The following is a 27,780-nucleotide window of genomic DNA, read 5'->3' on the forward strand; positions in this document are numbered from 1 at the left end:
GCTGCCAAGCCTGGAAGCATCCCTGGAAATCTTTCTTTGTCAGCCTGTCAAGCACCATCTGCGATTCTGCCTGAATCTCTTCTATCGTCTCAAATCTCCTTCCCTTTAGCTGAATTTTCATCTTTGGGAAGAGGAAGAAGTCACACTGAGCTAAGGAGGGTGCGGGATGACGGCCATGGTGTTTGAGGCCAAAAACTGCCGAACTGCTTCTGGTCCTCAGACAGGAGCCTTGGCACAAACTTGGCTGCGATGCGTCGCATGTGGAGTTCTTCCTTTAGAATCAGCTGACAGGTCCCATAGCCTATCCCAACAATGTCGCACAAGTCGTTGATGGTACGACGTCGATCTTCGTGAATGGCCTGCCGAATCTTCGTAACATTTTCGGGCGTTGTGCTCGAAGATGGTCGTCCAGAACGCTCGTCATCATCGACAGAGGTTCGGCCATTTTTAAAACGTGAATGCCACACAAAAGTTTGTGCACGACCCATTGCGGACTCCCCAAATGCTTGCTTTAGCATTTCATAGGTTTCCGTAGTCGTTTTGGCGAGTCTTTGGCAAAATTTGATGCACACGCCATTCCGAAATCGCAGGAGGGTCGGTGTAATGCACTACCAAAACGCCCGTAACTAAGAAACAAATGCTAATTCGATGATGCCGGCTGGCACACTGATTCCCTATGAATGTAGGCCGCACCCCCTAGCGGCAGAAGCTCGTACTACATCCGGTTCGCCCTCTATTGACACAGTCTGGAAACTTTCCGATCGCACCTCGTACATGGTACTGACGTATGTAATGGCTGTGTGTATACATCTTTTTGGCACACTCTGTTTTTTAATACTTCGGCGAGGAAAATGGTTTTTCGCCCTGAAGAAGGATCACAGTTTGAGTGTTTGCGAAGAGAGTGATTAATTTTATTTATTTGTAGTACATTTGTCTACGCTTTTTTTAATAGCTCAGACTAAATAGCGTCATTTGTGCCTGTGTGGGAGTATATAGCTGGAGGCTGGATAGAGTTGCATAATGAGGAGCTTCGTAATTTGTGTCCTATGGCGATCCTGTCAAAGATGATGAGATGGGCGTTGCACGTAAAACGCATGTGGGAGGTGAGATATACATGCAGACTTTTAGTCTGAAGAGTCAGAGTTAGTAAGTGAATAAACCACTTGGGAAATTCGTCCGTGGATGGGAGGATAATATTGAAGTTGGTCTAAGTGTGAGTGTCGCGGACTTTTGTGAACACGGCACCGAACCTTCGGGTTGCATAGAAGATGGGAAATTTACTAATCAGCCGAGCGACTATCAGGCTTTCAGTAACGACCCTGGTGTACGTGCAAACAGTTAATGCGTGTTTTAAACTAGCTAGTCAGGGACATTATATCTTGTTTCCGCTGTTCGAACAAGTATGGCTTACAGATCGCCTTTGCAGATGCGAGGAACGTCAGATTCACAATTACCAGAATACAGGGTTATATATAGTGTATAACACTCGAGTTTGTAGAGGAGTTGGAATGTGTGTGTCTCTCACGACCAGTAAACATTCCTGAACTCCCTCTCCGTGATCTGGACCACTGAAATGAATAAGCAGGAATGTTTTTCGTCCAGCGTCGGTTGATAAGGCGATTCAAGGAAGGAGGAGGGAGGATTTTGAATTCCGCCCTTCGCTGAAGCTGCTGTTAAATTTCCTCGTGGCCTTCACAACATTGCTGGTTTTTATTTATGAAAAATTATATTTTTCAAGTGCCTGTTCCGTGTTTTTTTTAAATTCCGGCAAAGAATTCACGCGTCAGATTTTGCACAGATTTAGTTTATGATGCGTTTAATTATTTCAGTCGCCAAGCGGAGAATGTCGGATGATGTTTGTACTGGATTTCCAGCTCGCAAGAAATTCTAGTCGATGCATGTGATGTCGATATAAGGACAGCCAAGGTTAAAGTCGAAGTTCGTCAGAAACTCGTGACTTGTGTTTGGAAACAGCAGGTCTTACTTACTTTACTCTTCCAGTGGGCAGCTCAAGTTTTGTAGCCTCGAATAATAATAGGGTGATTGTTGGAAAATAAATTGGAAAGGGTGTGGAAGGAAGTGGTCGTGGTTTGCCTTAAGACACGGTTTCTGCGTTTGCCTGGAGGCCCGTAGAGAAACCACGGGAAACGTACCAGTCAGCGAGCCAACGTTCGAACACTGGACGTTCCACTGTCTCAGTCAAGAGACAGAGATTATTATTAATTCGGTCTCACTACAGATCTTGGTAGGAAAACGCGACGAAAGATATTTTGAGAATATGGCAGCACTCAACTCCTGCAACTTCCGATACGAGGCAGGAGTTAACTAGACCACAGCGTTTGGTTACGTGCCATCTTGGTAAAATCTGTAGGCGTGTTTTGTTTCCTTTTGCATTCCAGTTTCCATATACTGCTCTATGACTGCTGTTAATTATGGAGATGATCGCATATCAAATACCTCGAAGGAAATCGAGGCTACGTCATTAATTCACGTGGCTGGAGTTACACAGTGGATTCTTCATTTGCATTTGTTGGTTATGTAAACAAAATGGCCGCAGTCATTCGAGGTGAAAGTGAAACCCAGTCTTTACAGCGCGTCTTATGTTTATGTTTACGAGACGGAATATGACATTCGAGGTTTTTAACGCCGATGTTAATGTGGGTTGTATATCGGGGGATTTCAGATACAGTTGGTTAGTTATTGTATGTCGCTGTACCAGCTGCTGATGTTAAGTGCCCGTCGGATTTGTTATGGTGGGATGTTTGCTAATTGTAAATGCGGAGGGAACAGGGAGTGGTCGTTCGCAGCAAGTCATTTACCTGGAGGAACTGACGAAAACCACGGAAAACAAACTCGGTTGAGATTTGAGGTTCTTAAAGGTGGCGAATGTGAAGGTGGCTGCCCTGTGGGATGTTGTGCCGTGTAGTAGTCTGGTAAAAAGTGTATCGACTTTCAGACGTGCTTGCTGCCACCATCATCAGGGCGTCGCGTATGTCCGTCCCGGGCGGAATAATTATGTCACTTATTGGCCACGTTAATGATTCTCGTGCCATTGCAGACAATTCAATCCTCTGTCCTTTCATTGTGGGGTCTTGAAGTTGGTTACAGGGGCAAGCCTAATACGTTTGACGTGTCGTAATTTATTTGCGTGATTTCTCTTGATAAACTGACGACGGTGGCGACAGCGTGAAATATGTGCGTTTTGTTGTCAATGGTTGATGAACCATGACTTGTAGCCTTCTGTAAGCGGTTGTGGGTAAAACAACTTAGGGGCTTTGAAACTCTCATGGTCTGTCCATCGGAACCCTAGAATGCATCATGCTAACGGTTATGCCTATTAAAAACCTAATCTGTGATTGCAGAAAGAACATAGCTAATTTGTTTCTCAAAATCGAGTTATTGGCTGCAGTGCGCGTCCGTTGCTTTTTTAAACCCAGGAATCCTTGACTGTGAACTTAATTAAGACAAATAAATGTTTTGTGCTGTTTCTGGTGTCCACCTTCAAGCGCCATTTGCGAAGATAAAAGAACGTGGCTTGCCATGACGCCCCTTTTGAGCCTTCACGAATTTAAAATCGAGATTCAGCAATAGAACGAAAGCGCTTCAGAATTGTTGCGCTGTGCGTGAAATTTCCACCCCTCCCCCCACCCCCAACATGGCTACTACTTACATAAAAATAGATGTTGTTCTTTGAAAATTGAATATTGTGTGTATACATATGCACGCGCGTACACATGATTCCCTCCCCTACCTTTTTTTGCATTATGTAGAGAAGTTGTAATGAATAGGGGCACGTTTCTTATGGAAAGTATCACTTTCTGTTGTTCGTATCGTCTTTGCCTAGGCGTCATGAGCCTGCTGGTAGGGACGTTCTGTGTTAAGTGGCGTCGCCCCCCTCACCGCGCATGGCTCCGCTCCAAACCTTCATCTGTTTCGTCGTGTGAAAACAAGAGAGCAGCAGTTAGCGTTGTTCAATCGCTGCGTTCGTAGTGAAAGATGATAAGTGGGTAACGCTGTGCAGTGGTGACGTGAAATAGTTTTTTTGTGGTGTAGGTGGTCGAGGGGGATTGTTTGTTTGTGGTTGTATCTGAATTTGCGCAGGTTTTCAATGGCAGTGAAATGACCGTAGTGTTGTTAGGAGCTTTGTACTCGACTTATAGCCAAGGATATAGGTTAAATCTGTCAAGACTGTGCTTGTGCTGTGATTCTGATGTAGATGATATTTAGTATTGACCAATAAAAGGAAATTAGGATAGGGAGGGGTCATGTGAACATGATAATGAATCTTGGACTTTATAAAATACGGGGAATTTCTTGACTACATGAGTGACTTTCAACTTCTGAAGAAGGGCCATCCTCCATGTAGCAGATATGAGATTAACACGTCTGTTTCGTGTTTTGCAGGCCCTCTGTTCAGATCTTAGCCTGGAGACCGCCTCTGTTGGCTGAGTTTTTCATGGATTTCCTCAGTCCCTCCAAGCAAATTCCGTGGCAGTACTGTAGAGTAGGCAACGACCGCTTCAGATGGTTTAAATTAAACTTCTTATGAATTTTATTTTCCTATTTTCAATTTTAGCTCTCCACTTATTCAAATTCTTTACACAATTTTCCTTTATAATAATATATTTGATCAGCAGGGTCAAAGTCAGATTGCCCTCACTATCTTCGTCCATTAGTGGACTGTGAACAGTGAAGATAGATTTGTCACGCAGGTTGTTTGTTGTATTTGTATTGACAGTTTTGCGTACATTTCTTGCTATAAAGGAAACTGATGTCAGCAAATTCAGTCCACTTGAATGGTACATGGCACATACAGCAGGTTTATTTTAATTTGAAAACAAGACGTAGAATTGCTAGTACTATATAAGTAATACCACTTACATACCCCAGTGACCTAAAATTTCAAGATTTATGTAAAACAATGAGCCAGGCTTATGATTTGTTGTGTCAGCATGAATATTGCTTCTTTCATAAAGAAATATTTTGCCATTAAATTTTGTTTAAAAGTAGAGCATTTCTTTTTATGTTATCCTACAGACAATTTGATCTCATTCTTCTTATAAATATAATCCAGTGATTGTACAGTAGAAATATACAACGAAAACATTAATTTAAAACGTCTTTAGAACACTCAATTTTAGATATATAGTATGTTCACATTTGTTGCATACTGAACTGATAGTCTAATTACCTGGGTTTGTTCTGCAGACACTTGTAAATTATGATGAACAGTGTTAATGTAAAGAGTGGAGGCTCAGGAGGCAGTCTGCTTCCATTGCAATTCAATTTCATCACGATTCACTACCTTTTGCCACATATTACCGCATCTGATAACTGGAATGAAATTTCACACTCTGGGCTGCAGAGGGAGAACTCATGGAATGTGCAAACGCGGTCCTTGCACATTTTAGGCACACTCGTAATGAAGCTGTAAACATTGATCTTACCTTCGCCGTGTTTATTTGTTTTTAACAACTTGTCAACTGCCGAATGGATTTCACAGAATTTTATGTTGGATAGTTTTACAAAAGTTTGTTGACACATTCGAGGTTTTAATAAAATTTGACTATAGTAACTACACTTTACGTGGAAAATAATATGTGTTCCTGCGTGTGTCTTCAGTGTAAGTCGCCTGATACTTATTGGAGTGAAGAGTGTTTCGAACAAACCTTGTAGAGGAAAATTGAACACACATATTATTCCCATTACACTTTCTCTACCATTTTGTAAGGTTTTTATGATATTTAAACAATGGATTTCTGTGCTGTTATATGACTCGAGAACTGTTGGGACTGGTTTTGTTTACGTCAGATGCCCCTGCTCGTCGACTTCATTTGTTTTAGTTTATGAGAGGGTGTCCAAATTTTGCATTCAGGGAGTGAAAATTTAGGGGAATAACATCATCTGTGCCAAAGTTACGCAGATTTACACACTTGTTTTTAACAAGGCACATTGAAATAATATAATTTATTATAATGCATTATTATCACAACTTAATCAAAAATAAATGAGTTTTTAAGTGATGATAGTAATGCATTGCAGCAAACTATATTTTCTTTGCAGTTCTGTATCTGTCGTAGGGCTTTGATTTTGTATATTTGAGTTTATTAGGATTTTGTACTCTGTCCATCGTCCACGGTTAAAAATGTGTGCGACGTTTTGAAAACTGGATTCATTTTTATCTTCAGGTGTATGGGGCAGAGCCACCTAGTATGTTGGGTCCGATTGAAAGAGCTAGTCTCAGTCAGTGGACCCTACAATTGTAAGAACCGTGCAGAATCAAATTTTAGTTATTGCAGACGAAATATAATGTTACACGTGATGAGCAGTGAAAGTGTTGTACTAGACTGAGTGTACGATTTTCTTGAGTAATGTTGGAGATTATTCCCAGTGCCTTGTTCTATCAGCATTAAAATCCCCTTTGATCGTTACTTTACGTTGGTGCTCTCACAATATTGTACTCTTTTCTCTTAGGCCGTCGTTCGTGATTATTTCAGGTGCATTTTCCATGGTTTATTTCTGTTACCTAATATATCCATAATGTCTTTAATCCAAAATATTTTCATTCTGCAGGGTTGTCCTGAGTATAGTCTTTTACACACCTATTCCCTGTTATTCACGCAGAAAGAGGAAGTTTCATACCCATGTAGAACAAAAGATACATTTGTAATATTTATAGCACCTGTGGAAATTAGGCGAGAAGGTAAAATGAGCTGAACTGAATGCCCATATTTTATATTAGAAAGGACAAGAACCATAGTTCTTGGTTTTGTTTTTTAAGCCAGCGCATTAGTTACCCAGTCTTAGATGTGGAATTGCTCGAGTGGCACATAACTGTGCCTCGTTACATCTTGGAGATGCCTTCTTCATTAAGCACGGTTGGGTTCTGGACGTTTGTAGCTTTTCTCGCCCCATGAGGAAAGTGTCGGTGTCATTACAGCTTCCTGTCATTCATTGCTGCCTAGCGTCACGTTTTTGCTGTCATGTACGTAGTTGGATATTTTAAAATTGGATGATGCTGCCCATCCTTTTCATCACAAACTATATCCATGGACCAGAGTCCTCAGTGAACTGACAGTTGCTCAGCTGGTAAAAATTCCTTGTCCCGAACCAGTTTATATTGATACACCTATCTCATCATCCCTTTACTCCAGGTTTACTCTCAACAATTTTGTATGTACTTCTCTTGCTTACATGTCCTGCCCGTCTGACTCACAGATTTGATGATTCTAATAATACCTGATGATGATGATTACAAACCCTAAGTCCCATATTTTGTAATTTTTTCCACCCTCCTCTTGCTTCCTGTCACTTATAGATTTCTTGAAAGTTTTTGTGTTCAGAAAGATGTGCGTATTTGCACTAATCATTGTGGCATTTTACTTTGTATATCAAATCTAAAACTTCTTGACGATGGTGAAGAGTCAATTGAATAAAAATTTTCTTGGATATTATCCATCGTCTAGTAAATATAAAACGTAAAACGACGTTTCGGATCGATTTGGGCATCGATTTTCGAATTAATATTCATGTGTATTTATTCCCACCTTTTGTGATTTTTTTTTTTTGGGGGGGGGGGGGGGCTTTATCGTGTTTAATGAATTTTGATTTCTACTTCTATTCTTTTACGTCCCACGGATGGATGGTGTGGTGATGTCTTTTTATTCCGGGACTTTCACTTTTTTACTTTGTCCGGAGATAGGGATTAGCTCTATCTAGTGGGCCCAACTGAGTAGGAACCTGAAGACGGAGATAGAGTCCCATCTCCGAAACGTCGTTTTACGTTTTGTATTTTATAATTTACTAGACGATGGATAATATCCAAGGAAATCTTTATTCAATTGATTTTACTTTGTGTTTGTTCAATAATGTTATGTATGCGCTAGCTCTGACTGTACCAGAGTTTAGTACTGTTAAGAGTCATCTTTTTAGCAGTTTTATCTCGCTCAGTATGTACTAAGTGGCCAGTGATGTCATAAGCAAGCAAGCGCTATGCGGGCCAGTGTTCGTTTTTCCAGTAGTGCGGTAGTATTTGTAACAGACTGCGTATCTGATTTTTGTTGTTATCAGTGTTGGTTCTTAAAGATGAATTTACGTGCTGTACTATACGCTTTTAAATCGAAGCATATGGCATGGCTGCATAAGGGTAAGCTACTAGTCTTTATGTCACTCTTATCAGTCCTTGTTGATATCTTGTCTGGGTCAGTATGCATGGTGACGAGGCTGCTTTGTATTACCACTGACTTTCTGCTGTATTTTATGTGACTGGTAATCGTCTGATCATTACCAGAGGAAGAAAATGACTGTGATGATACATGAAAATTATGAAATTGACCAACGCGAAGACCAGCCATTAAATGTCAACACCAGTGAAAACAGATGGGTTAGGTTCAACGTAAGATCATAAACATGTAATTCTAACATCTTTTGAATAATCATCAGCTCATAATGGTTTGGCTGTGTCTGTCATGATGATTAGGTCGGGTTACTTGCAGTACAGCAGTTGACTTAGCCACTTGCTACTAGAAAATGTCAGCTTAACAAGACACCTTTGTGACAAATTTTGTACTTCATCTTATTATAATGTTTTAATGAGAGGTTAAACTAGGACTGGGCAATTTTACTCTGCTGAAGGTTTTATAGTTGATTGTGAGATATGATAGGGTCATTTGTAATTCTACGTGATGGAGAGCAAGCTTGCGAAATATTGTTAACTAAGTAACGAACAAATTCCATGAAGCATAATCCTCATTGAAAAACTAGTCGGAGTCCCTGCATTTTACGGAACATGAAGGTTAATTACCGTATTCATTATACCCTGCCCCTGTGCCACATTAACCCAATCTGTAAGCAAGCCTGATTTTCCCCAACATCCATTTTAATATTGTCCCACACGAATGCCTTGTTCTTTCTAGTCTCCTCCATGCATGCTGCATGTGTTGTCCACCTCGTCATACTTGATTTAACACCCAAATGGCACCGGTGAAGAGTACAGACAATGGAGTTAATTATTTCGCAGTTTTCTCAAGCAACCCTTGATTTTATCCCTGTTTAGTCCAAATAATTACTTTAGCTCCTGTTCTCAAATGCCCTCAATTTATGTTCTTCCATAGATGTGAGATGTCAGGTTTTAAACCCGTAGAAAACAACTCGTAAGATTGTAGTTTTGTGTTTTTTTAATCCGTGTTTCTAAATGCAGTATGGAAAAACGAAAGATTCTGAATATCATGGGTGCAGGAGTTCCCAAAATTTTTTTCTTTCTTAATTTCCTTGTGAATATAGTTCTGATTTTTTAATCTCACCCAAAATGCTTGAACTGTGCTGCATTTAATCAAAGGATTTATTTTTTACCTTTTTAATGATTTTGTCCTTCAGTCTGGTGATTAGAGATGATCTTGCACTTCATTCTATCCATGGTAACTTCCAGGCCAGCTTCCTTACTAACGTCTAGTAGAGTTCTTTATGATGTGTATGTTTTCGCCCATTGAATTAAATCGGTATGTTTAATTCAGTTCCAAACAGCAACCACCCCCAGTAGAATATTCTAAAGCAAAGTTGAGATGCAGTGGTGATAAGCGTCTTACCTCTCACCATTCTGAACAGGAAATACGTCAGACGAGTGTTTACTATACGCACTTTCTGTCAGTTTCATTTGAACACGTTAGTTTAACTAGTTCCATTGGTGTAACAAATTCGATGTGATTGTAAATCCTCCGGTCTAACTGAATCACAGGCTGTCTTAAAGTCGTTGATAGCTTTTGTACTGCCCCATTGTACTCTAATTTTCTTTTCTAGTTTGTTATGAATGCAGAATATCTGACCAACATTTGAAATAGATTGTGTCACTCCATACTGGTGACAACAGTAATTTCGTCTCCATCCAAAGTTAACCTTGATAGAAGAATGCTTGATAAAATTTTGTGTGTAGTTGATGCAGCGGTATTCCTTGATAATTACTAGTCAGTTTTATCGCCCTTGTAAATAAGTACAGTAATAGATTGCTCCGGCAATCCCTCCCTATTCTAAAACGGTAATTTTGTGTTTGATGAAAGACTCTCGGGTTACAAGCCACGTCAGATGGCTGAATGGTCAATTTAGGCAAGCACAGTACATAGGATCAGATTTGTTACGCATCAGCCATGAGAATGAGAGCAGAGATTGTTCTCGAAACGTTGGCAGAAGATGTGGTTTATTCACCATTCAGCCACCTGACGCGGCTTGTAACCTGAGAGTCTTTCAACTTCAGTCTAGAATTTGGCTAAAAATTTTATATTGATATTTGATGTTATAATTTCCCACACTGATGATGTGTGCAGGTTGCCTGTACAGCATGCAGCTACGTGATATTTCAAAATGATGTTGCATGAAACTGCAGAATTCAGGAAATTTGAATGATCTTGGCATCTCATTTTGCAGGGACTTTGATTCGTATGACATGTTCTATTACAGAGATGTGTTGTTAAAAGCACCCTATCGCACTCTGTACATCAGAAAATCTTTGCATTAGATAGATTTGTTTGTAATATACGAGGTGCGATCGGAAAGTTTCTAGACTGCGCCTATAAAAACCCGTACACTTATCTCAGGTATTAAATTCATCCATCACCCTCGAAGTAGTTCCCCTGGGAGTGAACACAACGATCCCAGCGCCGCTGCCAAGCATGGAAGCATCCCTGGAAATCTTTCTTTGTCAGCCTGTCAAGCACCATCTGCGATTCTGCCTGAATCTCTTCTATCGTCTCAAATCTCCTTCCCTTTAGCTGAATTTTCATCTTTGGGAAGAGGAAGAAGTCACACTGAGCTAAGGAGGGTGCGGGATGACGGCCATGGTGTTTGAGGCCAAAAACTGCCGAACTGCTTCTGGTCCTCAGACAGGAGCCTTGGCACAAACTTGGCTGCGATGCGTCGCATGTGGAGTTCTTCCTTTAGAATCAGCTGACAGGTCCCATAGCCTATCCCAACAATGTCGCACAAGTCGTTGATGGTACGACGTCGATCTTCGTGAATGGCCTGCCGAATCTTCGTAACATTTTCGGGCGTTGTGCTCGAAGATGGTCGTCCAGAACGCTCGTCATCATCGACAGAGGTTCGGCCATTTTTAAAACGTGAATGCCACACAAAAGTTTGTGCACGACCCATTGCGGACTCCCCAAATGCTTGCTTTAGCATTTCATAGGTTTCCGTAGTCGTTTTGGCGAGTCTTTGGCAAAATTTGATGCACACGCCATTCCGAAATCGCAGGAGGGTCGGTGTAATGCACTACCAAAACGCCCGTAACTAAGAAAGAAATGCTAATTCGATGATGCCGGCTGGCACACTGATTCACTATGAATGTAGGCCGCACCCCCTAAAGGCAGAAGCTCGTACTACATCCGGTTCGCCCGCTATTGACACAGTCTTGAAACTTTCCGATCGCACCTCGTATTAATTGCAAGTAATTGACACTTTTAAAAGTAAAAGAAGTTTTATCAACCAGCGTACCAAAGTCATTCATTCCAGTTAATATCTTCACACTCTGTTTGTATTGGGGCCATTTTGTCTCTTTCAAGTCTTCTGATGTCATTTACTTGGATGTTTTGTGATCACGCAATGTGGCTTACAGCTCACATCTGCTCTACACACGCTCCATGCTTAGTATCCCTGTGTGATCCCTGTCCATTACCGCCGTTGTGTAATGCTGACAGGAGGGATCTCATTACCCTGTTCCTGAATTTCCAGCAGTAAATTTTGCTGTATGAACAAGTTGTTGGAAACATGTACAGTAGAACTGGCAGTGTGGCTGTGCGTTTTCCCACACAAGGTTCAGTAATGTGAATTTGACAGAACTGATACCGCGTTTTTGTGCGAGTGATGGTGAAATTTAAATGATTATTTGCCTTCATTTCAGGACTAGAATCTTTGTAGGCTTTATGGTGAGAGTGACTTCGTTTTTTGTGTAATTTATCTTTCTGAGAAAATACTAGTTTCTGCTATCACATGAGAAATATTTACACCGTATTAAATGTGTTACAGAAGAAAATTGTGAATTTATGTTCACTAGAAAAGTAGAACACTAAACATTTTTATGGATGTCGACTGATTCTTGTCATAACATTAGTAGTCTGTTGGAAGTTAAAGTAAAGTAAAGCTGTCCCACTATGTGCCATGTACTCATTTTTGACCTCTGCACTAGATGGGGAAAGGGCCCCAGTACCCATTGGATAGGAGGCTGGGTGGGCCCCAGAACCGGTAGATAGAGGCTGCAGGAAAAATCCTGTGCCCTCGTCAGGATTGAGCCCCTGTCCTCGTAGTCTTTTAGAAAAAACAACCTTCTTATGTTCTGCATCAGTTTGTTGACACTGTGGGGAGATGTGACTAGAACACAGTCAGTGGTGACATCATGCAAATTCAGATGTGGAGCTTTGAAGGAGAAAAAGAATGAAATGGAAGTTGTATTTCCTGTTGTGGAAGGGGTGTGGCTAATACAAGATGATCTTGTGTTATGTTGAAGTTAAGTGTGCAGTGTTTATTTACTGGTGATATGTCATGATGGGATCAAGAACAACCACTTGGTGGATTCAGTTGCCAGGTACAGCCGCTCTTTTCAGTGAAATAAGATATTTATGTTTCTTACTTGGATGGAAATCAGTGAGGAAGTTTGCATGTGAAGTATTGGTATGGTTTGTAATCATTACTATTTTTTTTATGCATAATGCTGGAAACATGAATTGAAGGAGAAGTTGTGAAAGTTTACCTGCGTTGTACTGAAACGCGTTAATGAACAAAGGCGGGTGGATGCGATTGCAAGGAATGTGGTCACATGCTCGACCATTTGTCAGTATCTCCCTCGATCTTTCTGCATGAAATGTTGGCTCACCTGCATTTAAGTCTAGTGAAGTTCATTGTTAACCCTTGTTTGTCACTGTAGTCAGATTGGTATTTCAATTATTATGACATCTGACTGGGAACACATGGAACAACAATCAGTAGTGGTTTTTTTATAGATTTTTTGTATCAAGTTATGTCTTTTTATCAATTTCCAATGCCACTTGTTCTACATTATTCGATAGGCAGTGTCTCTTGGAGCAAGGTTTGGAGATTGAGATGGCATTGGTTTGAAATCTCCTTTTCTGATCCGCCACCCTGCGAAATGATCATTGAGACATAGGATTTGAGATTTTCATGGCGGTGTGTGTGAAGATGGCTGTCTTCTGGGTTGTTGCGCCATGTAACCTGGTAGAAGTTTGCTGACGCTTCAGAGGTCCTTGCTGCTTCTGTCATCAGGGCAATGTTGGAGGCAGCAAGGACCTCTGAATCTAAATGAACTTTTGCAGGCCACTGAATTGGAAGAGTGTTTGAAACAAGGCCACTTTGATCTTCGTACCCTATTTAGGTACTGCGTGTTGTAGGGTGAAATTCAACGACATGGACCGTCTCGGACACAGTTTGGGTTGTAATGGCAGTTCTTCTCATTCATGTGTTGTGAGAATTGGAATACCTTATGTGCATGTGCAGTGAAATTTGCGATGTTCACACTGAAATTCACTAATGTTGCAGGCAAAATTCCGCACGCTTTTATATTTTCTGTTTCTAACATTCTTTATAAGAAATAGCAAAGCATGGGAACTACACTATAACTTTACAGACCACACTCTGTGTGTTTTAAAGAAGCAGATGAGTTTTCTTATTTCTCAGTCGGGAATCACATGATATTATCATTTGAATTTGCACATCCAGTAACTTCACAGGGGTAAGAAGGTTTGATTATGTATTCATAGTTATGATGTCATATAATCTTGTACATAACAAACTACAAGACTTTCCATGTTTGATAGGAATGTATTGTATTGCCTCTATCTTCAGCGTTGAAGTTGAAGGTTCCTATGAAATGTTGGCAACCTCAGAAACCAGAATTACTTTCAGCCCTTCAGCTTGTATGGTGATTTATTGTTTTGATTTACAATATGTCATAACATACTAAGAATAAATGGTGTGTAATTGAATGCAAATGGACTTCATTTCTTTTTTGGGACACGATTTAAAACTGATGTTCGCTTACATGGGGAAACTGTATTTTCAGATGAGCCACGGATGCGGTCAGGTTCATGGGACGACACTGGAAATGTGGTTGGGCATGTTGTTGGTAACTCTGGATCTGACATTTCTCATCACCAATTGGACCAATCCCAACGCCCAGTGAGTTGTGAAGAGAGCTGGTATTCGGGAGGATCTGACCAAGAACTGTCATCTGGTGATGAGAGTGAGAAAAGCGGACACTTGATCACGAAGTGAGTTGGAGGATATTTTAATGAGTAGTAGTTAAAAGTTATTTTTTGGACATTTGTTTTGTTTTGCAGAGTGTTTATGATTTTAACCATTTCTCTGTCATAATCCATCAGTGACTATTAGGACTCCATCATGGCAAAATTAAGCTCAATGTTTGTCGTTCATTATTTTGTAGTGATATCCACTTAAATATAATTTTAGAGAAAATGTTTCCTTGTTCTAAAAATCTATGCAAATCCTTTCCCATCCAACATGGTCTCAGGAACAATCAACCTGTTCTACCATCCGTCTGCACACTGTCATTTTCATATTTTACCTACAAAAGCCTCAGAACAGAAATTTCCTATGTAATTTCAAAGAGAATCCCCTGGTGAATTGTTCTTCCTTTAGCCACATTCGTCGACATTTGTGGTGATACGATTGTATCATTAAGCATTATAATTATCCCCAGTAAAATGCCATGCCATTTTGTTTCTACCATCTATACAGACAACTCCTTGGAACATTCAGTTGCAAAAAGTACAGAACACCAACATTTCTGCATTAACAAATAAAACCAAAGAGACCAGCTGTGGTGACTGGGAGGGAGTTGCGATGTTACTTGGTGTTTACCAAATGTAATTCATCCTGCCATTCAGAACTTCATAAGCTACTCTGTCCATTTATTTAGTTGAGAAAATTTTATTGTGGTCCATATTGGAACATTCTAACCCTATGAAGCTTAGAACAAGCTCAACAAGTTTTTCCTCAAAAGTGACTCAGCATACAAATAACGGGCAGGGACATGATTGCCGATAGATACTACTAAGATGCAACTTGTATTTAAAACAGTTTTTGGCATGACATATATTCAATGAAATATAAAGTATTGACAGTCATTACTATTTGTTGTCTGTAATGTTTAGCATTACTTCACATTTGGCAGGTCCCTGAGCTGAATCTCATCTGGGAGACAGCTATTCTAGCTGATGTATTTTGTGCTTGTCAGCCTCTCCAAGCAAATATAACGCCTTAACATAGGCCTGAGATTGACTTACTATTCCATTATTCATATCAACATGTTACTGCTAACAGGTACTGTAGTTAAATGAAGGACAAACAATAAGCATCACTGTTTATTGGCTTCGTCAACAACAGATCTTTGTCTGTAGGAAGTGAATTTATAAGGAAAGATGCGCTACTGCAAAAAGGGAAATGAGGTTTGGGACTATTTACAAAATGGTGGTTCCATTTCAGTCTGTGAGATGTGGAAACATTCATGAGAATGATTTACATTTGGTTTATAATTACTTGAAGATGAAATTCCTCCCGTAATGTTAACTCTGCAACTTTGTTGTTCTGTTTGACATTGTGATGTAATGTGGGGACATTATTCCCACCTCCATGGTACCTTGGAACGCTAAACAAACTGGCAAAGCTGTGATACATTCAGGAAGTAAAAGATTGCTGTCTTCTGGGTTATTGTGCTGTGTAGTCTGGTAGATTTCCACCAGTGTTACAGAGGTCATACTGCCTCCATCATCGGGGCGATCACCTTGATGACAGAGGCAGTATGACCTCTGAAACGTTGGTGGAAATCTACCAGACTACACAGCACAATAACCCAGAAGACAACAATTTTCAGACAGCTCTATGAAAACCTCAAGTCCTACATTCAGGAAGTAGATCAAGCATGTTCTCTTTGTAGATTGTTACATATTTAAATTGATTTAAATCCTCCGGTGCTGAAGGATTAAGGTGTTATCAACCAGCCTATAAATGCCTGTCATTGTGCTGTGTAATTTGGGATGTAGGCAGCTATATTAAACTGCACTCATTTCATATCCTTAAACGTTTGAAGGACAATGATCACATCTAATTCTATTTACAGAATGCTAATGATAGTGTACTAATTGACAGACTGGCCAACTGACCCACAAAACTGTCTGGAATATTAAAGTTCTATCATAGCTTTATCTGATCTTTAGCAAGTTCGGTGTACCATAAATCCTCACAGTCCATCTTCATGCCTTTTAAGACATTTTTTTAATAATGCCAAAAGAAATTGATCAAATTTTATGTCCCTTTTTATTTATAGTTCCTTGTTTTCTTAGACCTTACTGTATTCAAAAGTAAAATTGAAAAGTAATGATGATAAAGCATTTCATTGGTCCAGACTGTTCTGAATAGTAAATACATGAGACAGGTACCAAATTCAGTGAATCACAGTTTTTTTAAGCCTAGGAAGAATTTTTCGATTTCCATCGCACACAACAAAACGTAGTCTGTAAGTGGATGTTGTACTGTTGCATTGTATGCCATATTGTTTATTGATGTGGAATGTGAAGTCTGAAGATGACTGTCTTCCAGGTTGTAGCACTGTTTAGTCTGGTAGATGTTTACCAACATTTCAGAGGTACTTGATATTCTCATTATGCTGATGGTGGAGGCAGCAAGTACCTCTGAAATGTCAATAAACTTCTAAAACTTCTACCAGACTACACAGTGCTACAACTCTTTCACGTTGGCCTACGTTTTTCTTTCACGTTTAATGCAGTTGAGAGTTTTTCATTGTAATTGTAACATAAATCCATCTGTTTGTAGAAGCAATGGCCAGTTGAAGACAACTCTTCATAAAGCCCGCACACTGTGTGACAAGTGGAGAGGAGGGGGGAGGCAGCCCTCAGAAGCCAACTGTGCACCACAACCTGGAGGTGATCCTGCAGGACAGGGCCGCTTGTCACGCTGGTTCTCAATTCGTCGGGGATCGGCGAACCAGTATGATGTCGATAATACAGACAGGGCAGCTGGTAGTGGCAAGATGCCCTTGTTACCAGAAGTAAGTTAAGACAGGCCATATAATCTATTAACCATTTGGTGAGTAGTTTGCTAAATACAGTATATGTGTACGTGAATGGTCTGTTATGATTATATCTCATGATTTAATTGTAATTGGCACTTCAGTGGTAGAATAGCAAGAGATTCCAAGGACATAGTAGGTGTTACATTAGCGGAATATCATGCATCTAAATGATTATAGGTCTTTATAGTATTTCAGGTTTCACCGCAGCGAGTCTAAAGATGGCTGTCTTCTTAATTCTAGGTTTTCATGTATGTAGTTGCAAAACTCTTCGACCCATTGGTCTTACTAGTGCAGAAGATGTCAGTCCATTTTGTGTGTCGCCTGTGTCTGTTATGGGTCATCAGAGTCTGAAATCAGTTCATGTGCTATGTCTCATCTTAAAGTCTGTTCTTCATCGCCAGTCTTGTATCTTGCACTTAAATTGAATTAAATGTGAGTGGGTCTCAGACTTTGGCTCTTGCAACCAACGTTGCAATTTATGATAAGATGACATGCCCTGTGTTACGTTATTCATGCTTAGGGAATGGAAAGAGTTGTAATTGCTTTCTGAATATTGATCCATGAAGGAATGTAGTGGAATCATTGAGTGGAAGATAGGTATAACTCTGTGAAATTATTATGCAACAAATTTATACAATTGCAAAATAACAGGACCGTATTAACTACAATTGTTGCTGCTAGATACAGGTTGAAATATTAATGGCAAAAGAAAGGAAATAGCTATAAAGGATATATCTTAGGAGCTTCTTAGAAGTGGTTCATTTGGAAATAATAACTTTTTGCTCTGAGTTTCATATTATTCAACTATGACTGCTACAAAGCAGAACACATCTGTGTTATAACAAGCGTAGCTCTGATTTTGGCTGTGGGACTTTAAACGATTGGAAATCAAGGATCTGGTTAATTCTGATTTACGTTATCAGTGGTTCAGATGTGTGTAACATCCATGGCAGTAGTAACGTTGCGCTGATAACGTTTTCCATTCTGTTCCTATACCTATACATTGAACAGAATTTTATCTATCTATTTCAAAATTCTGTGTATAGCTAAATGGGTTCAGTCTTAATGTTACAGTCGTATTTGAAAGTTTAAACTTCAAAAAATGTGGAAAATAAAATTATTTTTTGATCCGTTGTACGGGTGTGCCAGAAATACCTGACGGTTTATCATTCTATATATATAAATGGTTAGAACTGAAATTAAGTAGTTTATTCTAAGTGAACCAGTAATAACAAATAACATAACCAAATACAAATCAACCACAGTTGATGGCTTATTGGGTACAGGGAAAGTTTATTGACAGTATGGAAACTTTATGGTTGACATTCTGGTATTTGCATATTGATTTTGGCTGTTGTCAGTTGTTAGTCTAGAAGTGGGCCCCATATCCTATCCTAGTTATAACTTCCGTGACCATACTGAATGTGGCAAGTAATCTGAGCACGCTGAGAAGTTATGTGGGCAACAGTTTGTAGTGTTTCAGGTGATGGTGTTTAATTTTTCTTAGTATTTACTTATTTATTTAAATATGGCTACATCGAGTAAAAAAAGGAATCATAAGTTTACCATTTAGTTTTATTGTGCTGATATGAACAATACACAACTTGTATTGATGCATTTTGATTTCAATCAGGTCATCACTGTCCTACCGTAATGCCCCTGTCTGTCATAGCAGTGTTCTGTTATCTGTTGTCTTTATATGATCTGCTGACGTGGATGAAGGTACAAATGCCACAGGTGCTACAGACTTCGCCAGTTGTGTTCATGCGGTTGGAGAAAACTTTACGATTGCAGAGGAATTTATTGCTTTACTTATCCTCAACGACATATCACATACTGCAATTTAAGTGTGAAACTTATGATGGGGGGTACCTTAAGTTTGACGCTGAATGTAATATAATATTGTCCTTATCACTGTAGGACATTATAATAAGTAATCAATCTGTGGTTTAAAAGTAATGGTCCATTGATAAAATGTATTTTTTTTGTATCTTTTTTCTTATTGAAAATATGTGTCACTCTCGCTTTTGGATCCCTGTTCATTCTGTTATCCAAATTTGCGTCTATTTGGCAGGTTTATAAATTCCTTTTTGACTTCCAAACTGTGTGGTATTACTTCCATTTTATTATGCCATCTTGGATTACTACACACAGTTGTCGCACATGAACTTCATCACACATATTCCTTCTGTTTTTGTGTATATACTTAGTAATTGCTTTTGAAAGGGTTAATTGTTAACATATGTGACTTCTTTAGGATAAGATTGTGATTTAAGTTTTTCTTAATTGTTTTAGATGGAAGAGGAATCAACTACAAGCTTCGCCAATTTGTCATGTGCATTCCAGCGACGGCAGGTGCCTCCCTCCTTGTCTGCTCCTCCTGCTGGGCTCACCCCTCAGCAGCTTAAAAGGCGGCACATTGTGGCAGCCATAGTTCATAGTGAGAACTCTTATGTAGCTACTCTTCAGAGACTTGTCAATGTACGTATTCACGTGTTGTGTTCCAAAGTGCAAGAAGAATGTACATATTACAAATTAAATATTATGGCTTCAAAGAAAAGCTGAACTGTTCTTCGGACCAGGTGTTTATCTAGCACCTGTTTCAATAATTTAGACATTAGTGGTCGATTGTCATGAAAAGCCATTTTTTCTGTGGGCCCCCCCCCCCCCCCCCCACTTAACTAACTACATGTCTTCTTAAGGTTCTTCAGAGAAGACTTGTGAAGTGGAAACTTTGAGAAATAGTTTGAATTTTCCATTAGTACTAGTAGTATTTAAATGTACAAGCATTGCATCTTCGTGGTTATAAAATGAACGATGGCAATTGCAAAAGGTTTTGCTTGCCATTGAGTCAGTGGCATTAAAAGCTGAAGAGTTATATAGTGTAAATTCTGTTTTTATTTGGTTTCTGTAGGATTATAAGAAGCCCTTAGAAGAGAGTAACCCACCAATACTTAGCAGCTCTAAGATATCAACATTATTCCATCGCTTGCCGGAGATATTACAGTGTCACACGTTATTCCGAATCGCTCTGGCGGAGAGTATACGCAACTGGGATCGTGATGAAAAGATAGGAGATGTCTTTGTGGCAAGCTTTTCCAAAGCAATTGTTCTTGACATCTATAGTGGGTTCATCAACAACTTCTCTGTGGCGATGGATCTAGCAAAGATGGAGGCCAAACGCAAGTCAGCACTAGCTGATTTCCTGAAGGTAAATTGTTAGTACTGTAGTTTATTATTTGTACCCTTCTGGTGTTTATCACCATTAAAACTTTGTATTTCTTGTCGCTGTGTTCTGTTCATAGCTTATTTACTTATATCTTTTGATAATCAGATTTTTTTGTGTGCATACTTTAGTTACTGTAAATACAGACCTCTTTGTAAATCATTATTTCTTATTCACTGTCATACTGTTTTGATTGCAGGTGAAGCAAATCAGTGCTCATGATCGTTTGTCCTTCTTTGGGCTCATGGTAAAGCCTGTGCAGAGATTTCCACAGTTTATTTTGTTTCTGCAGGTTAGTTGTTTGTGGATATTGTTTAACTATTTCACTGTTATGGTCTTTGTAAAATCTGTTCACAGATTTCAACAGTTAATCATGTTTCTGCATGTCTGCAGGTCAGTTGTTCGTGGATTATATTTGTGTGTGTTATGTAGATAACATTCCTAAGAACTTACACGTACATGTATTCTCCAAAGCAATTTTTTCCAAACTAATTTGATAATGGAACTCTTTTGGGTTGCTGAGGTATCAGCAGAGAACTTACCTCTTTCTAATCCTATGCCCCATCTGATGAGATATGAGCCATTAAAAAAAAATTACTTATGGGTGTTAAATATTCTTACAATGTTGAAAAGTCATAAACAAGTAGCTTTTACATTTGGTTCTCACATAGATTTACCAGATTCCGAGAATCGGGTTTGTTTTCTTACGTGTGTCGTGTAAATGTGATAAGGACAAGAAAACTGATAGAAAGTAAGACACAGTAAAAGTTTTTATTTGAAATGAGATTTTAATTTTTTTTTATGAGAACAATGTATTATACATATATATGATATATTATAAAAGTGATGTTTGATGTGGAAAAACAACTGAACACTAGAAAATTGTTGGGAGGGTTGAGATTTTTGAAGGAGAAAATCCTTGATTCAGATGTGGTTTAAAGTGCTCCTGCTCATAATTGTAATTATACAATCTTAAGCTAGAATATTACATTGAGTGTTTCTGTGCAAAATATTATATCAGTAGTTTGGAGCAGCATTCACAAGAAACTATTTTTATTGAACGTTTCTTACAGAGCACCTGGTCTTGTGAGAACTCCAGGGTTTCTCTAAAGGCTGCTCAAGAGACATTACTTTAAATCATCCTGTTGGCATTTAGCAATGTTATTGTAGTGGTAGCATGGTTGCAGAAGTAAAATTAATATTTTTGTTTTGTTTTGGGGAGTGACACGTCATCCCATTGTTTGAGGTATTGTGATTCGTGATTGGTTGTGGTATTTGTGGCCATTGCAGGACCTACTGAAACACACGCCACAAGGTCATCATGACCGCATGTCTCTACAGTTGGCCCTCACGCAGCTTGAATCTCTGGCTGAGATGTTGAATGAGAGAAAGAGGGAAGCCGAACAGTTTCAGGCATTTAAGGAGATGCTTCGACACATCAGTGGCAAATTTGCTGCCAGACCACTGTCTGATGGCAATCGCTATCTTCTCAGGGAAGACAATGTCACACAACTGGTAAGTGTAATAATAATAATTATTGTGGCCGTGTATGTAATTTTTAGTACTCTTTCATCTGATGACAGTATTGAAATTGGACAGATCCATCCTTTGGCATGACCCAGTGGAATGTCTTACAGATATGAAGATATTTTAATTCCTATTACAGCGTAACTTTATTCGAGCACTACACTTCGTCCACCACCAATATTGGTGTTAAAGCAGGGCTGGCAATAAAGTGGAATTTTTTTATTTTTAGGCACAGGATTCCCTTTCAAATGACATAGGGAATATCTGTTCCGAGGCTTTAAATGGGTGCACTGTGTGGGTGGAAGTAAGTAGAGGGGGCTCTGTATCAGGGTTTGATTATAGGTCCATCTCACTGTCGGTATCAGTACAAGTAATATGTATGAACTTTGATACCATCAGATAGAATATTGTTTTTTCTTATTTACATATAAGGTGAATTTACTCAAAATGTTTCAACAGTAATGCCATCTTCAAGGGCAACACATTAAATCATCATCCTTTCCCGTATTAGGCCATGAGGCTTAGCATTTCCACTTCCAGTTTATTTTCTCTGGTTTAATACCATATAAATACACAAAAAATTGTTGTTTGTTGTCTCCATTATGATTGCTTTCTTATGTATGATTTTGTTGCAACTATAGGAATTCAATCAGGCAGGCATGATCACGAAGTCAAAAAGTCGTCGCCTGCTGCTTCTGAATGATTTGGTTGTGTGTGTTGCTGTTGCACCCAAAGCGTCTGATGATTTTGGTAACAGTGAACGTCTCAGCCTCAAGTGGACCTATCCAGTTACAGATATTGAGGTAGTTTATATATTATAAAAAAGAACTGATAAATTTATATTGGCAGTTGAAATTCTTTGAGTATTCTCTGAGGTGTAATATATGTATTTTAAAAAGCAAGCCAAACATCAGTGTTGCATCCCCTTACATAAGCATTCTCATAACCTCACTTTTAATTGTATCTCTGGAAGATACATAAAAAGAAAAGTTGTGGGTGTTTGTAATTCTTATTTTGAGCTTTAATACCTTTAGCCGCAGATACCTGGAGCTCTAATTTTCCCTGAACCGAGTCAGTTTCAGTCAAAAGTATGTGTTTTAAAGAGTTAGTTTAATAACTAACCACTGTGTATTGTTTTTTTAAAATTTTTGTATGTAGAGGAATGGGCTGTATGCATGTAAGTACTGTTGTTTCATTTGATACAGTTCAAAGTCCAGAAATTTGCAGATCTAATTTGTAACTTCTGAACATGTCTGAATCTGTATTTAATTTTCTAGAATCATTTGTTCTGTAATGGTAAAGTAAAGTAAAGTAGATACGTGGAACCCCATGGTATGTGGAAATTCCTGTGGTCAAACTCCTTGCATATTTGCAAAAAATTTAAGGAAGTAAAGGAAGTCAACCATTGACAAAACAGTAGAGGCAATACTGAATGTAGCATTTTGTTTTTTTTATTCTATGTATGTTGTACATTTAAAATTGAGAATTTTATTCTCTTCTTGATCCCATATGAAACTTGATCAATATTTTAATGTGAAAGTGACCAGAATTCCTGGATACGAATTGTTTCTACAGGTTCAAGACACAAGTGCCTCCCCGACACTGAGCCGCCTTCTGACAACTGGTATGAATCGTGGGAGTAGCTTGAAGTCAGACCGAAGTTCTAACTCTGTAGAATCGTCGTCAAACACGGTTGGAGTGGATAACTTGTGTGCTGAGATGAACAACCTTATGCATGACTTTGAAGTAGTCAGTCGCATTGCAGATCTTGTGTCCACTCTAAAGGGCTCTTACAAGGTAATCTTGCTTTTAAGACAATTTAAATCTGTCAGTAATCTCTCTTACTCATTGCTGTGCACCTAATGTGGTACTTATGTTTCTTGCAAGAATTTTTATCAATAATTATGTATTACATATTTTATTTAGAATTTCAGTGGGAAAATTTTACAACAGTGAGGCCATTGTCAGAAGTCAGTATGCTCCCTCTTGGATGAGAAGGGACGTTGTGTTGCAGCAATACTACTTTCTGTGTTAATCCTGTCATCAAAGCTCAAACTTTGAACAAAACGCATATGAAACCAGTTTTGAAAAATCTCCCTCTCCATCAATGCACCTATTCTGGTTATATTAATGGACAAGAATACACTTGTATTGGTACCATTGAATGATCTTTTTTCTTCTGGTTGTACCACTGAAGAAGGGCAACTTCCTCTTTGTATGAATACTTTTTCATACTCTTGCATTGGCTGGTACCACCATCACAATCCCTTGCAAAATTCAAGAGTGAAATTTTGTGGTTCTGTATGTCATGTATGGTGTGCAGGCATATCCCATAATCTTTAGGTAATTTTGTTGTCAGTTCCCCATTCCTAAATTCTTAAATTAAGTTGAACTTCTGTTATACTGCCAGTATAATTTTCTTTTTTTTTTAGCCATTTTATTTAGAATCCACAAGTGTTAACTGTTACTTTAACCTGACGGTAAAGAATAATGGAAAATAATTTAAGACATTAATATTTGAAAGGGGCCAAACCCCTGTAGCATTCCCAGAATGAACCTCTCCACCCCACCACTGATACTGACCATGATGCTCTGAAAAGAAAAAATGTGTGGTTTGACAGTATCTTCTGTAGATCTTCAAAACTCCTATCCCCAAAGTGGACAGTGCGGTGCAGAAAGTAGATGGAAGCCATGTTCACAACTGTCCATATTTGTGTTAAGAAATCATGCATAACAAATTTGTAAAGCAGATAATCTGGATGTGCATAGTCACAAGTTTACTGGATTGCAATAAGCAACTTTCATTGTTTGTCATCAACTGTATGTAACAATTATCTACTCACTCTTAGTACATTATCAATTGTAATAAATTAATTTAATGAGTTAAAATAATGCGTAAGTCATAGACTGGGATGTCCCAGGCATCACATTGCGTTATGGTCTGAAGTAGCTGGGATATCCAGGGTGTGGTGGTGGTGGTCAAAGGGTTAACGTGATTTTGCCGCCTCTTTTGTAGGAACTGAGTGTGGAAGGGACGAGGCGAATACTGAACACCATTCAAAGTTCAATTCAGCAAAAGGATGAGGAGATGGCTTGGGTTGATTCCTGTTGCCTGCAACTTGCTGTGAAAGGTAAATCTAACAAGGAGGAGATCTACACTTTCCACACAGATAACCCAACAGTGAAGAAAGAATGGATCACAGGTAATGAAATACTTTCTTTTCTTTATTTTTCTTTGTGGTTTAAGTTTTTTTTAAATTTTAATAAATAAAAATATTGTCAGAATGATACGGTAGCGTAAGGATTGATCCCTTAATAGGAAATATAAAATAATGCATACAACCAAAACTGTTTACACTTTGTGTCAAATATGTTTTGACCTCATGAGGTCATCATCAGTGGTGAAACAACGCAACGTTGGAATTCACAATGATCCAGGTACTGACTGCAACCACGGCTCACCGTAGACCAACAACGAAAACCACAAGTAAGACTTCGGTCAGTGGACATTATGCTGCTATGACTGACTCAGTTCAGAGAATAAACCAACTCTTATGCGATATAGACATTCATTGTGGTATTACTTGAAGTGTGACTTTATAAAATGACTTTTTGTGCACAGTGCTTTATAACAATGCACTGATTTATGAATTGTATGATTTTAATAGACAGTTTAATGGACTGAAGTAATATGTTTCACCGCTGATGATGACCTCATGAGGTCAAATTGTGTTCGGCACAAAGCGTTTTTTAAAGTGTAAACAGTTTTGGTTGTATGCATAATTTTATATTTTAGATATTCAACACTGCACGGTGTGCAGTGTTTTAAGATCCTTGACAGGAAAGCTGTTTCAGTAAAATTCATAGAACTAAAATGCCTACCTTTATTTATTGTAAGACAGTTTCAATGAAGAAAGTGGCTTTCTTGCAGAATTGAGGTTGGCTCAACTGGCACTAGACCCCAACAATTCACCAGCCTGGGAAGTACCTGAACAGGAGCGGCGACCATCTACTAAGATGCCTTTGTTTGTCAGAGCTCAGTCAGTATATAAGTCACAGCATCAAACTGAAGTAAGCAACCTTTCTTGTTAATGGAGAAGGATGTACAGTGAAACCTCTATCCATCGTTCCCCGAACTATCGTTTTCCCGGATGCATCGTCCATTTTGTTCGGTCCTGGATACATCCCATACAAAATATTGTTACATTTTCCCGCTTCTATCGTTCCTTGAACTATCGTTTTATCGCATCGATCGTTCAAAAATCTTAGTCCTGGCCCACAATTTTCCCGCAGTGATCGTTTCTGAGAAATTATAACAAAATTTACGCAATGTTTTTAGAATTTAAAATGCTGGGTTTTGAGATAAATTAATACCGAAAGACGCACAATGTTTTTGGAATACACAGTAGCGGTAACCTTTTATGTCGCCAAACCAGTACAGATTATTTTGGAATGAGAGGTCAGCGGTGCAGGGGTGATAGTTGGAGAGAATGGTGGTGCTCATTGTCAGAAATTTTATGAGTTTAATTAGGGTGCACTCATATTTCGTTCCAGCGATGCCAGATGGCATGTGCAGTGTCAATTTCTTCCCAAATGCTTTTATTATAAGTACACAGGAAAGGCAGGTGACACTTTTCATTCTTCTGGTTCATCTCGTTTCCAGTGGTTCAGTGTCTTCTACAGCTACGTTTCGTTGAGTTCGGCAGTAATAGTATTTTCATTCTTCCTGTTATTGTTCGCGAAGGGGGTGGGAGTGGTGAGGAAGAGGAAGACGACGAATGCGAGCTTGAAGCTTTGCCGAGTTTTGCCGAAGCACATGCTGCATTGGTTTTATGCGCATAATATTAGTGAACGTGACGAGGAAAACATTTTGAACGTGGAAAGGGCTCTGTTTGGCCTAAAACGTAAGTTTCGACAAACCAGTTGTCATTAAAGACTTTTTTGGTAAAAAGAAGTAACTTTGATGCTTTCCCGCAACTATCGTTTTCCCGTATTCATCGTTTTTATTTCCCACCCCCGCCAAAAACGATGCGTCGAGGTTTCACTGTATATTGTGACTATTGTCTCTCTCGTCCAAGTGTGCATCATGATCGTATATATTTAGTTTTTGGTAAGATATTTTGTTTGACATTTTACCTGCAATTATTTGCTAAATATTTTAGTTGATCTCTAAAGTGAAGGTAGGTACTAAGCTTACAATTTTTGCATTTCCTGCAATTTACACTTGAATGCATTTTATAAAAAAAATTTAATCAGTCCCCAGAAATGTGTAAATGTTGGGTACATTTTTTACTTTAGGTGCGCTGTGGCTGTTTCTATGTGACAAGTTCGTCAAAACCAACACGCCGGCGGTCCCGCAACAACAGTTATCTTTGGGTCTGTACAACAGATGGTGCTAGTAGTCACATAGCAATTTTGGCACAGCAACAACAACAGGCGGGAATATTGAAAGATGTCGGGGCATTTGACTTGGTTGAGACCAAAGTCACTGCTATGGAATTTGTACGGGGCTTTTCTGGAACAGCGAGAGGTCTTGGTGGTGATACCGTGTGGATGGGGACTGACAGTAGACGGTAAGATTTATTCACAATGATGATGGAATTCTGTTCCTTTAGCCCTGTGGCTGGATTAAATTGACATTTAAATGCTTTAAAGCACAGAAAATATTGAAATAAATTGTAGTCTCTTCTTTAATAGAATGTAGACTGTTAATGAGCCTTGTCAGTGTGTTCTGTAACTGAGAAGTAAAGATCAGTATTATGGGCACTGTATGTTGGATTTTCATGAAACTCTTAATACTCATTCAGTGTATGGACTTGAAGCAGATCTTTGAGAAATATGCCACATTTATTAATGTAATATTTTATGAAAGGTGGTGGTGAATAAGATGATGAGAAGAATGTTTTGACCTGAGACTGAG

At 39.0% G+C, this 27,780-nt stretch overlaps 1 protein-coding gene across 7 annotated transcripts in view; it reads left to right on the top strand.

The window, feature by feature from the left end:
* Positions 1-27,780, top strand: part of LOC110828015 (rho guanine nucleotide exchange factor 10) — a 106,626-nt gene that overhangs the window by 69,349 nt on the left and 9,497 nt on the right. For 3 of the 7 annotated variants that reach the window (XM_022060270.2, XM_022060271.2, XM_022060275.2), the window contains 11 exons: positions 14,060-14,267; positions 16,849-17,083; positions 19,403-19,588; positions 20,022-20,318; positions 20,533-20,625; positions 21,624-21,848; positions 22,502-22,663; positions 23,436-23,657; positions 24,877-25,063; positions 25,792-25,931; positions 27,159-27,433. In XM_022060270.2, the coding sequence (XP_021915962.2) occupies positions 14,060-14,267; positions 16,849-17,083; positions 19,403-19,588; positions 20,022-20,318; positions 20,533-20,625; positions 21,624-21,848; positions 22,502-22,663; positions 23,436-23,657; positions 24,877-25,063; positions 25,792-25,931; positions 27,159-27,433 (2,230 nt within the window). Of the gene's footprint in view, positions 1-7,656; positions 8,147-11,316; positions 12,569-14,059; positions 14,268-16,848; positions 17,084-19,402; positions 19,589-20,021; positions 20,319-20,532; positions 20,626-21,623; positions 21,849-22,501; positions 22,664-23,435; positions 23,658-24,876; positions 25,064-25,791; positions 25,932-27,158; positions 27,434-27,780 lie in introns of those variants that run through there. The other 4 variants (XM_087344410.1, XM_087344409.1, XM_022060272.2 and 1 more) reach the window with 4 other exon arrangements.

This window comes from Zootermopsis nevadensis, unplaced genomic scaffold (genome assembly GCF_977971745.1).
Source record: "Zootermopsis nevadensis isolate Lab colony 2312 unplaced genomic scaffold, Znev_1.0 Znev_ptg000007l, whole genome shotgun sequence".
NCBI lineage: Eukaryota > Metazoa > Arthropoda > Insecta > Blattodea > Termopsidae > Zootermopsis > Zootermopsis nevadensis.